Genomic DNA, 14,366 nt, shown 5'->3' on the forward strand with positions numbered 1-14,366 from the left:
TGAAATAAATCAGACTCACATGTGTAAACATCATATTGTCTTTCTAGTGTGAGAAACTGAAAGAGTAAATAAGATCCAAAAGGTACAAGAGATATTGTGAAAGGGAAAGAAATTGCTCAAAAGGAAGGAACCACCAGGATGGGGGAAAAAAGAAAAGAAGGAAAGGAAAAAATGATATCTATCTATCTATCTATCTATCTATCTATCTATCTATCTATCTATCCAGCTATCTATATATACCCAAGAGAGCTAAGATAATTGTACTCCTAACTTCTATTGGTTCCTTGAAAGGAACAGTTAGTGCTTACATTGTTTGATTAATTTTGCGTGCCGGTACCTGGTAATCTGAGCAACTACTTTGAAGATAACAATATGCAATATAATAACATTATTAATTTCTCATCATCTTGGTTTGAAATTCTATATTGTTTTTATTGTTCTTTTCTCTTTTTAAAATAAAAAAAAAATAGTGGCTGGGGATATAGCTCAGTGGCACAAGAGCCTGCCTGGCAGGTGCAAGGTCCTGAGTTTGATTTCTGGTATCAAAATAAAAGGTTAAATAAATAAATAAATAAATAAATAATAAAACTTGAAAAAAATACTAATTTTGGAGAACTAAAGATGTATAAGGTGGGAAAGTGCATTGTTATGTCATACTCAACATAAATACTGTGGAAATTTATTACCTGAAGTAAATTAGTGATCTTAAAGGTGCATTAACTGAGAGAATTTAACTGTTTAGAATGAAGCTTCTGTGTGAAATATTTAAGTTAACAAAACAGATTGTCACTTCCTTGTACCTATTGCTTCACATTTATTGTAAGTCTTTTAAAATCTCCTCTAAAACCCACAAATTTATATGCCCTATTTACATGAATTTTTATTGTTTATGTGCTTCCTGTGAAGACAGTTAGCCAGACAAAGCTGATAAAAGGAAATCATGTCCTTATCAAATACTTATGGGTAACTGACTAATACGACTTTTTTTTTCCCCTACCAGTAGATGCACACTATTTCACTAAGAACTCACCTAGTGAGGGCATTTAAAGTGTATGGAAACTTACAAACCAGCCAAAATGTCCTCTCTAAAAAAGAGTAAAACAAACGCTCATCTAATTGCCCGAGAAGGCATAGGCTGGGTTTGGAAGCAAGGCTTCTACATGGGTTCCCCCTGCTGGATTTGAGGGTGCACTGTCTTGGAAATTGAAAACAATACGCGGGACCTTTCTCATGGGCAGGCACGTTGCTCAACTGGCAAATCCAGTGTGCTTCCAGGATGCATTTACTCTGTGATAAACATGTCACGTTCTCAAGTTTGTTTCCCAAGGGCAAAAATACAGCAAATAGAAAACCATGCAACAGAGACTCCAAATGTAGGACAAAGGTGTGCTACTCCAAAGCCCATGCTAGGGAGAGGTAGGGCATGTTTTCAGACCAAGGAGGAAATCCAGGAGCAGTGCATTGGGTAAATAGCCAGACTGGTTTTCATTTTCGACAGTTGCATCTGGGAATCTGACCATGAATTTCTTTTTTATGCATTTTAAACTGCTAGAACCAGTTTCTCACGCTCCTTCAACTTGATTATTTCTCTTTCCTTGCTTGTCTTTTTCTTGACCCCCACTCTGTAAGAGGTGAAGTAACCAGACCAATTTTTTTTTTTTTTTTTTTTTTTTTTTTTTTTGGTTTTTTGGTTTTTCTCTGGTACCGGGAACCGAACTCACGACCTTGCACTTGCCAGGCAGGCGCTTTGCCGCTGAGCTAAATCCCCAGCCCCTAACCAGACCAATTTTAAAGACAGCCTGTCACCTGCAGACTTCAGGCCTATTGTGAAATCTGTGTTTTGAAGTCTGTCTGTTGGAGAAAAGTTGGCAGATTTCTCCAGCTCAATACAACCCTGTTGGTGGAAGGGAGGGGGGAATAGCAGCGAAGTTTTGGCACATACTCGTACACCAGCTTGGCCTTGTTAAGGGAGCGAGAACAGCCACATTGGTTACTTCCTGCCTGCAGCAAGAGCCAGTACTGCCCCACATGTGAGGATCCACAAGAGAGAAAATGCCAGATAGCCCTGAAGTCCCTGTGAATAAACCGTTGAGAACAATGGGTTCAAGAGCATACAGGGTCACCCAGATTCTCATATTTAAGACTATTCTGTTATCTTGTGTCAAATGCCGAGCGGACAGAGGGTTTTCTGTACATACTTAAGTATTCATTGATTGTGTTCCTCCCTAACTTCAGAGCATCACTTGTCTTGTTTTGTTTTGTTTTATTATTTTCTTATAAACATTGTCTTTCATTCAGGTCAAATGTGTTCAGATCTGACACTCTCCTCAATAGTTGATTCTTCAGAGCTTCTTGATTGAATGTTCCTTCATGACTTCTGAGTTGGTTTCTGCTCCCTAACAGAAGTCTCCTCCGGAGAAATTCCCTGTCCTCTTGATTCTGCCAGTAGTAGCAGCAATAGTAGTGGCAGATGGTGTCAGGTCAAAACACTTAAGCCTGATCAGGCTCCATGATTTGGGCTGCTTGGAGGTCAGAAATTTCAAAAGGGCTCAGTTGGATGATTCTTCTGCTCCTGGTGACAATGCCTAAAATTATCACGCAGCCCCATTCAGCTAGTAGCTTGACCTCAGGCCCTCTGTCTCTGAGGGAGGCTGGCCCAAACATTTTTACAGTTGTGGCTGACTTTTCCAAAGAAGAAAGCTGACACTGCTAGTCTTCCGAAGGTAGCTCAAAGACCTAGAGTGTCACTTCCGCCTCCTTCCTTGGGTCTAAGCTGTGACAGCGCCATCATGATTCAAACAAGAGACAGCTCTACTTCTTAAGAGGCAAGGGATTTGTGGCTATCTTTATCCCCTATTAATCTAGACTAGTAAATTCTGCTTCTCTGTTCTTTATCACTTAGTCACATATTTTGTATTTTATTCCTATCTCCTCATATAAATTTATCATTCATATTGGTTTTTTTTCCCAAGCAGTGATTTGGAGACCCTCCTAGCAATGAGTTATAAAATTAGGCCCTACTTACCTTCAAAAAGCTAATTTTTTTCTACTCATAAATTCATATATTTAGCATATTTTTAACAGTAAAATTGAACTGCCTTTTAGATAATGGTTAATATATGGCCTCCATTTCATCCACCCAGTTATTTATTTTTCACACCTACATTTTAGACCAACATAATGGGTTCGAGACAAAATATTTCATACTGTATGTTAGATTCTTGTGTACAAGCGAAGCAAAAATACACCTTTTTCTTACAACATATTAAACAGAAAAATAAAAAACACAGAGACTGAAGCAGCCAAGGTTCCTCACACAGTGTATGTTACTTGAGTCAAAAGAGAAAAGAAGATTGGAATTTAAATCTGTATTGCATTTGGGGAAATGCCAAGCAAAGAGAGAGATGTTACCCGAACTGCTGAGTGAATTTTGTTTACCGCAGTCCAACATTTCTTCTAGCAAATCATGTGAGAAGGGACGGGTATAAATGCACCTATTTATGTAGGTAATTTTTCTGTTTCATGCCTCTGATTCATCTCTCTGCCTTGCTTTATGGGGAGTCATGCTACATTGCTTGCAATTAATTTCAGTGGTGCATATTAGCCGTGAAGAAATATTTCATAAATTGACTTGATGTATTTTTTTTTCCCTCTGCGGTTTTCTTGAAAGATGAGAATGGTCCCGAAGAAAAGCAAAGTGCAGAAGAAATTGAAGGCCAGAGCCAAGAAGCAGGTGGGCTCAGATTTCTTTTGAGGAGTCTCCTAGGCCTCATCCACAGAGGTGAACAATAACTTTACTCGATGCTATTGTCTGAGAATGCTTATGCCTTTCCGCCTGATTAATTTCAGAGTTCGTGCAGAGCTCTGATTCTGTTAACTATGAGCTGACTGCTTCCCAGTAGGATGATATGTTTTCACTCGATGTCTCATTCACCAATTTCCATTTCTGCTCCCTGCAATAACAGTTTCCTTGCGAATGCACTAAGGAGGGTGGATGGAGGTGGAAGTACCAAATCAGAGCTTGGATAACGTAGATCAGGCCAAAATTAATAAATTTAGTGTGAAGAGAAAAAATGAAATGAAAACTCTGGAAAGGAAATGAAGTAGAGGCCGTACTTGAACCATGAAAAAAATGTTTTTTATTTTTAAAGTTTTTCCTCTTTTGCATTAGATGTTGAAGAACCATGCTTCTGATTATTTCTTGCAGTGTTGTAGGAGGTGGCGCCATGGAGCCTGAGCGCTCTTCTCCAAGGACTGTGAGGTCAAAAATAGCCCTGGCATCACCTTTGTCCACTGAAGAACAGATATGGCAGCTGAATGTTTAAAGATTCTATACTTCAGATTATAAATTGAACATCTTTAAGTAAAATAGCACTTAAGCCTCAAAGGGGATTGAAATCACCTGTCATTCATCATCTCTCCTTGCTCAGTTTTGTACTCAAGCACTCTCTCCTTTAAAAGAATAATAGGTACAATCATGCAGATACCAGCATAACCGCCTAAATAACAATATCATTCTTCCCTTCAATTTCTAAGTGATTCTCTCAGCTCTAATGAGCCCCATAGAGGGGTATTTTTTAAATAGTGGGCACTGTCTAATGTGTGCCAGGCACGTCCTAGGCCATATGCTGAATTCTTGGAGTTAAACCAGATAGAGCCATAAGTTTTCCACTGCAAACTTCCTACATTAACCTTGGAACTTTTGCTAGGGAACTGGAAGCTTTTATTATTAACCTGGGAGATAGAATTGAAGAAGGCCAATCAGAGAAAGCACTGAAGCAAGGCAGCAAGGACCTTGTGTACCTCTTAGCAGGTCAGCTGACTCCCTATGCTGAAACGCAGGCCTTGCAATGAAATGAATTTCTGATACAGCAAACCGTTGTTATCCAACCTCCCCAGCCCCCACCCACACATCATTATGCTCCACTGAGGATGAGTCTATGTGAAAAGCTGTCATTGTTTTTATTGTTTGGGGCTGACAAGTATTAGTCAACCAACTACTGACAGCTGAGGCTATTCTTTGGCTGTTGCGTGCTCATGAGTTTTATTCACTCCCTGCTCTGTCCCAAGCTGTTTTTATTGACACAGAGGTTTTTTCCCTACCTCTATACTGTACATGCATGCATGCACCTGTGCACACGCATGCGCGTGCATGCACATGGATATACATACATGCACACATATTTGCCTGTGTTTTATTTATTCATCCTTTCCCTTTACTCAGTTGAGTACAGCTAGCTCAATCTGGACCTGGGATTGCCTTGCCTGTTTGTAGAAAATGGTACAGTGGAAACCCTCCTCTCTGTCGCTTACCTCTGATACGGGTACCTCTCAATGCCAAAGACCTCTCATCGAACCCTTGAGTGTCTCTTTGTGCTCTACCAAGTGAGCCCACTGGCTGGCATGGAGTCCAGCAGCAGGAGTCATTTATGAACTTAGCCAGTGGCCGCGGACATTGGCATGGACACTGTGATCATTTCATGGCCGCCCTAATCGGACTTCAGAGAAATCGAAAACACGTTTCTGGTCCTTACAGCCTTTTGGAATTGCTTTTACTTTTCCAAAATAAAATTATCTTCTTTGCAGGATTTCTCAGGCTGGCAAGACTTGGTGAACCAGCTGTGACTTCTGTCTTCTTGCTGGTCCAACAGGGTGGGAGATTCTGAGGCTTAGGACCCTGTCTCTGTCATCACTGATGTTTTCCTGCCTGAACACTGAGGGTGGTTTACTTGCCTTGAGTTGGAAACAGCGTGTATTTACACCTGTAAATTGATTCCTTCTTTTAATTTATGCAAGGTTTTTTGTACTCACCTCTTTAAGATGACAAATTTCGGTTTTCTACAGTGAGAACATTAGGCCCCAGCAACATGTCATTTTGTAAGGAAAAATAAAGTGCTGCGGTACAAAGAAAAAAATCTTCTTTTCATTCAACCTAATTTTCCACTTCCAACTTTGATAGCATAACTCTGTGGGCCTCTCCCATACGATGGGGGAAAAACACAATCTTAAAATAGCATCCTTCAAAAGTTTCAAATGTTGAGCTTGGGATGTAGCTCAGTGGCCTAAGCGCCTGCCTAGCAAGTGTAAGGTCCTGAGTTCAATTCCTGGTACCAAAAAAAAGTTTCAAATATAGTCATTATCAAATCAAATCAAAATCAGATATAATGTTTTTCAAGTAGGTAACAAATATATACCAAAGGTTTAGTGCAATGGTGGCGAACCTAAGGCACACATGCTACAGTGTGCTGTTTGTATCACTAAAAGCTCTGAAAGATTCACTATCACTGGTTTAGTGTATCCTAGGCTCTATTTGGACATAGGCTGTATAGTAACACACAGTAAAGACAACATCCTTACTCCCTTGAAGTTTACATTCTCATGGGGTGGTTGAAACTATCCACAAATAAAAATGGATAAAACTAGGACATAGTGATAAGTGCCTCACAGAGAAATAAAGGAATATAGGAGGAATACCCAGAAGGCAGCTTTCTACTGGTTGGATTTGGAGAAGACTCCCTAAGGAAGTGATAGGTAAAATGAGGTCTGATAATAAGATGCTGAAAGTGTTCTAGATGGAGGAAACAGATAATGAAATACCCCAAGGCCAGTTAGGACTAAATATTGGGGAAGATCCAGTATGACTGAAACAGGGTAGGCTCAGGAGAGAGCATGGTATGCTATTCCGTAAGAGGTCATAGCACCAGATATCTGACCTTGTATAACTTCACGTTATTAGAACAACTGCGAGAAGTCCATAGCAGGTTTTAAACATCACAGTGACATGGTCTAAGTTTCATTAAGCCAGAGAATTTTTGCCTGTTAGTGAACATGGGTGAAATATGGTGGAATGAGACCACCTAAGTTACTGCAGATAAGCAGGGATGGTGATTTCTGAAAAGTGAAGCAAAAACGACTGGTACATACCACATTCTGGAGACAGAGACAGTAGGATCTGCTGAGGGACTGGATGAGGCATCTTAGGAAAGAGGAATCCAGGTTCAGTTCTAGGCTTTTAGCTTTGTAACTGCATAGATGACAGGGCCACTCACTGATATATGGAAGACAGGCCACAGGACACAGTTTCAGTTGAAAAAGTTAAAGCTTCAGTTTTAAATACAATAAATTTGAGAGCATGCTCAGCCAGCCATATGGCATGTCATGAAGCTAGTTAGTTATACAAGGCCAGATGTCCAAGGAGAGGTGAGCATTATAGATACAACTTGAAGACTCATTGGCATATAAATAAGATTTAAAACCATAGGAGTGTATGAGATTCACTGGTTGCTTTCTTTGCAAATAATGAAGGCAGTGGGGCTGCGACATCATGGCACTAGATATGGGGCAACGGAAGAAGACACAATCACCACAAGGAAGCATCTCAAGACCAGGAGGAAGCCTGGGAAATACTACCAAGAAATCAAGTGAAATAAAAAGGAGAATGGCCCTTGTGCAAAGGAAGAAGGCTGGTACCTTGCATAAGAGAATTCTTGCAGGAATACTGGAGAGGAGATGGCTGGAGTGAGTTACAGCGAGCTTGTGAGGTGAAGAGGTGCAGGGCGACAGCAGTAACATCTTCTAGGCTACTTTGCCGTGAGGGGAGGTGGAGAAGTGGGAAGATATCATATCAGCAAGAGAAGGCAGATAGTCTCTTCTTTCCTTAGATTAAAGATTGCTAATAAAAGCAAGTGATTCATTATCTTCTGTTATCCCCCCTGTTAAAAGTTTTAATCTGTGTTCCAAAAGAGACATGACTAAAGGTCGTAGTCATGTACATAACACACAAAAGACCTAGGGTTTGCCTCTAAATGTGTCTTATTTGCCATGTCAGTAGGAGTTGTCCTTAGCTCCATGAGTGTATTACTATTAGAAAAAAATTTTCTTACCTATATATATTCTTTCTTTTCTCAATGGTCAGGTATTTAACAATTCCAAATGATTTTAATAAACTTTCATGTCTTAAATGTACTGTTCTAATGTCAGGGGCTAATTATCTGCCATCCTGGAGGCCAAACATGAGTAGAGTCCCTGTGATGCTGATGATACCAAGAAGAGAGATCAACTCTGATGAGGCTAATTGGTGCTATGAGGGGGACAGGCACCTCCACATCCTCACTGCTCATTGTAAGCTTGGCGGTATGAATTCCCCAAATGGCTCTGGTGCCTTCCTCCAGATGCTCCCCTTCTCCTGAGCCACTGCCCTGATGTCCGTGGAGCTCCTCCCCGCAGCCTCACAGCCTGGCACCATGGCAGCCCACAGAAGTGCTGTCTGAAGAAAAGCCAAACTTTCAAAGAAGTACACATAATTGCACTTTGCAGAAACTTACAAGGAGCTGCTTGCCCTCACAGTCTGTTACCAAGGAAAATAATACTCCATTCTTTGAGAATTGTGGAAAGAAGCAAAATGCTACCGTGGTGGCTGGTGTAGTACTACCAACAAATAGATTTCTTTGGCAAAAATAAGTCATAGTCCATTGGTCTCTGTCTTAACTGAAGGGTTTGGTTTCATTAATTATAAAAAGGATCACACCCCTCCAGCCCTTTCAAAGACCACTGAGTGCAGTGCAGCTTGAAAGGAGCTCATTTTCTTTGCAGGAGCAGAGAGGGAGGTACCGAGGACCGGAAAACCACCGCTTGACAGCATTAATGCTAGTTTTCTTTTCTGCTTTATAGATGGTGTCAGTGCCACCACCGTGCCCAGTCCCGCCGCAGAAGAGACAGTTGAAGTTTGCAAAGAGGAAGGTATGAGGCCACTTACAACATCTGGAAATCAGACTCTTAAATATAAAACATTTGGGTTTTGTTTATATTGAAAAATGAAGCAGTGAGCAAGTCTAAGCTGTTTCACACTTCTCTGTTTCCAACAGGAAGATCACACCCATTCTGTTTTACTCCACATCTAGTCTCTTCAGAACATAAATATACATTTACATTGTTCCTCAGAAAAATAGCTGTTTATGAAGCAGAGAGATTACAGTTACAGAGCATGTTTACTTGAGACACAAAAAGTAGTCAACTCTGCCATATATAGTACCGGGAATAAATTTCAAAGAGTAGTATCTGAGGACCACCCACCAGAGGCTCTACTGTCTATGAAAAAAATGCTTGAAATGCATCAGTTTGAAAGGCATCTAAAAAAAAAAAATTCTTTGGGAAGACTGTCATTCTCTATTTAGAGGAAAGTTATCAAGAGAAAATGTTATTGACCCAAGTATTCCAAGAAGAATAAAATTAAAAAATGACTCTTGTAGAAAAAAAACATTGAAGAACAAGTAGGGGAAACATTGATGTGAGGATGCCAATGCTTTAAAAAATTAACTGATGGAAAAAATAGTCTTTTCTTTTGTCTGCCTCTTGATTAGTTGGCAAGTCTGCACACAAAAAGTAACCTTATTTTATATTTGTCACTGGTAGCTACGAGTGAGTGACAGATTAGATTGTTATATTTGTACAAACGGACATCTGGTAAACTTTGTAATTTATTCAGAAGCTTAAAACATATACTGAATGCACTTGTCAGCTTGGTCTGGTGTGCAGATAGATCTGCATTTGCTATTGACACTTGCTACTCTTTGAAACAGTGTTTAGAAAATCAAAGTGATCTTGAGATCTTATTGTTCAGCTATTTACACAATTATTTCCGTCTCATGTTGCCTGGTAATTTTTAATTTTTTCCTAAATCAAGTGCTTATGTAGTGAGGGAAGTTGCTAAACATGTGAATTCTGGGACCATGTAGTTGGGATTTAAATCTTGGCTCTGCTACTGGCAATGTAAGTGACCTTTGACAAGTAGTTTAGGTAACAAATAAGGAGAGATCAAGCAATAGCAAGTGAAGAACCTCTATGCCCTTCAGTCTTGTCCTCCATAAAATGGGGACGTAGTGTTGACCTCACAGTGTACAATAACATATGGCAGTCATCTAGACTGTTCACCTGGAGCTTGTGTAGCCTGGACTTCCCATAGGACAAACTGAGGGGAAGACTAACAAGCAGATGTTTATTTGGAAGCTCTGGAAATCATCCCCTCAAATAGAAAAAGAACAAAAGAGTAGATGGAGCAAGGGAGAGAGTAAACTGCATGTATTCTCAGAACAATATCATGGCTGACTGTACAGGAGATCCAAAAATGCCTCCACTCGCCTGAGCTGGGATGAGAGAACCAGACCAGTCACACTTACCAAGGATAAGTCTTTTGATGTCGGCTACCCAGGGAAGATGGTGTAGCCTTGAGTGTAATCTGGGAATCCAGAGATGGATAAGGTCTGCCTGCACCTGAGAGAATGAATTCTTTATTCCTGTAGGAGTAGGGTGGCCCAATGCAGTACCCACCACATTATTGTCATGTGGAGTGGTCCTTTACTTGTTCAATGCCAGTCTTCAAATGAATCCCCTGATACCTCCCTTCACACTACTCCAGTGTGTATTCTAGCATCAGCAGTTGAAAACCCATTTGCTATATCTAAAAATATAATTTGTGTCAAATACCCACAAAGGTTCTGAACTCTAGATCCTTTTAGAGAGATAAATAAACCCAATCATGTCAAAAAGAAAAGACAAAAAGTGGTGTTCATTTTGAGAAAAAAAACTTGGACATTCCAACAGTTTAGCTTATGCAAAGATTTAAAGTGTTATGAAATCAAATAGCAGGTTTTCAGAAATGAGAGAGAAACAGATCATCTAATTTGAGGGCTTCAAGCTGAGAGTTTCCTGTTGAGTTGTTTAGTTTGGAGATATCACACCTTTGCAGAGGCACACTATTTGTGATTTTTCTTGATGTTTTTAGGATCTCACACCATTAATTGTTCATGCCAGGATCAGTTTTTAAAATACTTTTAGGATTTTTTTCTTAAAATAAAACTTTTAATAGTGGTAACTCCATCAAAGAATTCTATTTTGTATCACAAATGCAGTTCCCTCATAAGACTAAATGTGAATTTTTAAGGATTTTACTGAAGTAGGTTGTTAATACTCATTAACCTATTTATTTGGAAAAATAAAAGTGTTTTGATAGCCACATTAGTATGTGATCTTGTTTCAATTAGGAATAAAACATGTAAAATATGATTTTGCCTTTTTGGAAATAGCATGCACATAAGACTACTTTAAAAAAATTATCAGTTAAGGCTTTTACCAAGTGTCTAATGCTTATGGAACTGTCATCTTGACTGATAGATGCATAGCATAGAATGAAAAGGAATTTTCCATTGAGAATCTCCAAGATTGAGGTCAAGCTGAGGTTAAAAGGAAGTTATAAGTGTTAAGGATTCATTTCAAATATTCTCCATTATTAGCTTTCATGCAGAAATATCTCTTCTTGGTGACACTGGGACAATTTTAGAGCTCTGCAGTTATACAATCACTTATAGAAGTGCTTATTACACTCTTCAGTTTAAGGGGCAGGACAGTTTTGCTGATCAAGGTCCAGAAGGAGTCCTTGCTCTCACTCTTTTGAGACTTTGATCCTGACCTAGTATCTTCGTAGGCTTTGGAATCACCCGTATTCTGGACTAGCGCTGTTTTCTCTTTCCGATGTAACTCCCATGGCATTGGAGGATTATTCAATTATTTCCAGCCTGCTTTGTTGGCTGGCTTTACCTTCATGTAACTGGCTTCCACTAGAAACTAGTGGCTTCCAGAATGTAAGGATTGGAAACAAGCAACCAAAAAGTGAGAATGCTCTTGTCTCTTTTGTGGAGAGGTAAGATTTTAAAAACTAAATAGTTATATGAAAGTTGAAGAATTCTGACAATGGTCATAACCCAGGTGTCTTCTATGCCAGTGCTTTTGTTCAGCATTCCAGACATATTTCTCACTGGAAACCAAGCACTGTTGCTTGTTGCCTGCTTATCCTGTGTAACTGCTAATTGAGATAACAGGATATACAACTGATTGGATTATGGATGAGGAGCAGAATTGCTACCTAGACACTAAAAATACCTGTTCCCAGTGAGTCACTACAGCCATCAAGTGGACAGAAGTTAAGTTGGGAGAATGAGATAGAAGGAGGGAGCTATGCTCGTGAACAGCTCATTCACACAGGATGGATGCCAAAGATGTGGCAACCAGGACTAACTCCAAGGTAGATCTGACCTGAAAAAATATCTGTGGGTTGATAGATATTCTGAGGTTCCTTGTAAACTAGGGCATCTGCTTGTCTGCTGAAGGATTTCCTCTGCTAGTAAGATACTTTATTAATTTATTGTTGTTTTGTACTTTAAATTCTCAAAAACCAACCAAAGAGTAAAAATATTAAAGCTTTTAAAGCTTTGCTTTTCTTTTTGTGGTACTAGAGATCAATCCTGGAGTCTTCACTGTGAGTTACATCTTCACCCTTTTCTATGTTTTAAATTTTGAGACAAGGTCTTGCTGAGTCAAAAAAATCTCTCAAGCTGTGCTCCAATTTGCAATCTCCTGCCTCTGCCTCTCAAGTGCTGAGACTAGAGGCACGCACCATCATACCTGGCTCATACACATTGTTAAAGATATACATTAGAAACACCTAAGCAATCAGATGAGAGGCTGTATAAATACATGAGCAAAACTCATAGGAATGTCAGATACCGTGGTTATCATTGTTATTTAGGGGGCAATCTCCTTAGGTCATTCTAGTTGTCTCTACATTTTTCATAGCTCATCCTCATCACCTGCCAAGGCCAAGGCACCTTACTTGGGGGAGGGAGGAGTGCTGTTTAAACACATCCAAATTCAGCTGTCTTATTATTTAATCAGTACCTAATTTGAATTTGAAGGTCAACTAGACCAAATCATAGACTCATTAATATTAAAATCAATTAATACTCAGGTGCACACCCCAGCCCGCATCCCTCTGGAACTCTGTGTAAGTCACATCACTGCCGTTTGGCATTTATGTAGCAGGATATCAACTGGCAAAGGATTTCTAAACCCTTAATCTGGTTTCAGACTTCCTGGAGGTCATAATTACTGCAGGAAAAGGGGAAAACTTGGGCAAAAGTCAAGCTTTCCTGAGAGAGCAAAAGAGGAACGATGAGGAAGCAGATTCAGGTGTGGGCAAGGGTGAACGTGGAAGACTGCACCCACCAAGGTCCTAAGCCTGGGTTGGGCTGTCAGCTTGGACTTGCTTTTTTCTATTCCCTGTCTCATTTCTAGAAGAGAAAGGAAAACATTGTGACCTGCAAGATCCCCCTAGGCTTTTCTGGTCTCATTTTCTTGGTCCTCTTCCTGTCACTGTGGTCTGCTAGCACCCTCCCGTCATCTCACCTGCTCACCATCATCACAGCAGGACTGCATCACTGGGCCCGGGAGCCACACTGACAGTGTCTGTCCAGCACACTTTCACAGCTCACCCCCCAAGTCTTAAGTGCAGAATGAAAGCAGCTGCCCTCTGGTCACTCTGTGAAGGGGAAAGAACTAAGATATATGGAGTGTCTCCAGCACTCAATGCCTTACATTAATGTACAGTGTGGTCCTCCTTTCTCATGAGGGTAACCTGAAACTCACACAAGAGAAAAAGGTGGCTAGGTAACAGTTGGGGATGGAGAACAACCTTATTCATGTTCACTCCCATGGCAAATTCCTGCAGGAGTTGTGAATTCCCTATAAAAAGTTATTTATTCTGTTTTAGTACAACAAATATTTTTTTCTGCCTATAAAAATGATACATATTGGGCTGGGGATTTAGCTCAGCGGCAAAAGCGCCTGCCTGGCAAGCGCAAGGTCGTGAGTTCGGTTCCCGGTACCGGAGAAAAACCAAAAAAAAAAAAAAAAGGATACATATTGATTATAAAATATTTTAAATGTAGAAAAATGTAAAAATGAACAGCATATAATGATTTCCCATTTAGGAGTTAAATTATAAAAGAAAAAGAATTTAAAAATAATCTGTCTATTGTTCCATTTACCAGTAGACCATGAATATTCTCCCATGTCTTTATTTTTTTTTTTTTTTTTTTTTGTTGTTTGTTTTGGTTTTTCTCCGGTACCAGGAACCGAACTCACGACCTTGCGCTTGCCAGAGCAGGCGCTTTTGCCGCTGAGCTAAATCCCCAGCCCTCTCCCATGTCTTTAAATATGCCTCAGAGGCATGATTTTTATGGATGCATAATCTTTCATCATCTGGTTATCCCACAATTTACATAGCCAGTGCCCTAATGTTAGATTATTTAGTTATTTACAGCTTTCTCTCTATGATAAATAATATGGAAATGCAGTGCATATATTTTAGATAAATCTTTGTATGTATCTGTGATCAGTTCCTCAGGATAAATTCCTGATTCTTTGTTGATTTTCTAGTGAAAAGGTTAAACCATTTTATTGCTTATATGTATTTCCTTATTTTAAAACTTATGCATGTTTATTATGTGAACAAACAAGCAAAAGAAGAAATGAAA

At 39.7% G+C, this 14,366-nt stretch overlaps 1 protein-coding gene across 4 annotated transcripts in view; it reads left to right on the forward strand.

The window, feature by feature from the left end:
* Macrod2 (MACRO domain containing 2) overlaps nucleotides 1-14,366 on the forward strand; it is a 1,840,776-nt gene that overhangs the window by 1,723,738 nt on the left and 102,672 nt on the right. For 3 of the 4 annotated variants that reach the window (XM_005380889.2, XM_013512283.1, XM_005380891.2), the window contains 2 exons: nucleotides 3,671-3,781; nucleotides 8,671-8,739. In XM_005380889.2, coding sequence (XP_005380946.1) covers nucleotides 3,671-3,781; nucleotides 8,671-8,739 — 180 coding nt within the window. The remainder of the gene's footprint in view (nucleotides 1-3,670; nucleotides 3,782-8,670; nucleotides 8,740-14,366) is intronic. The other variant, XM_005380890.2, reaches the window with a different exon arrangement.

This window comes from Chinchilla lanigera, unplaced genomic scaffold (assembly GCF_000276665.1).
Source record: "Chinchilla lanigera isolate Chin_1 unplaced genomic scaffold, ChiLan1.0 scaffold00014, whole genome shotgun sequence".
Classification (NCBI taxonomy): domain Eukaryota; kingdom Metazoa; phylum Chordata; class Mammalia; order Rodentia; family Chinchillidae; genus Chinchilla; species Chinchilla lanigera.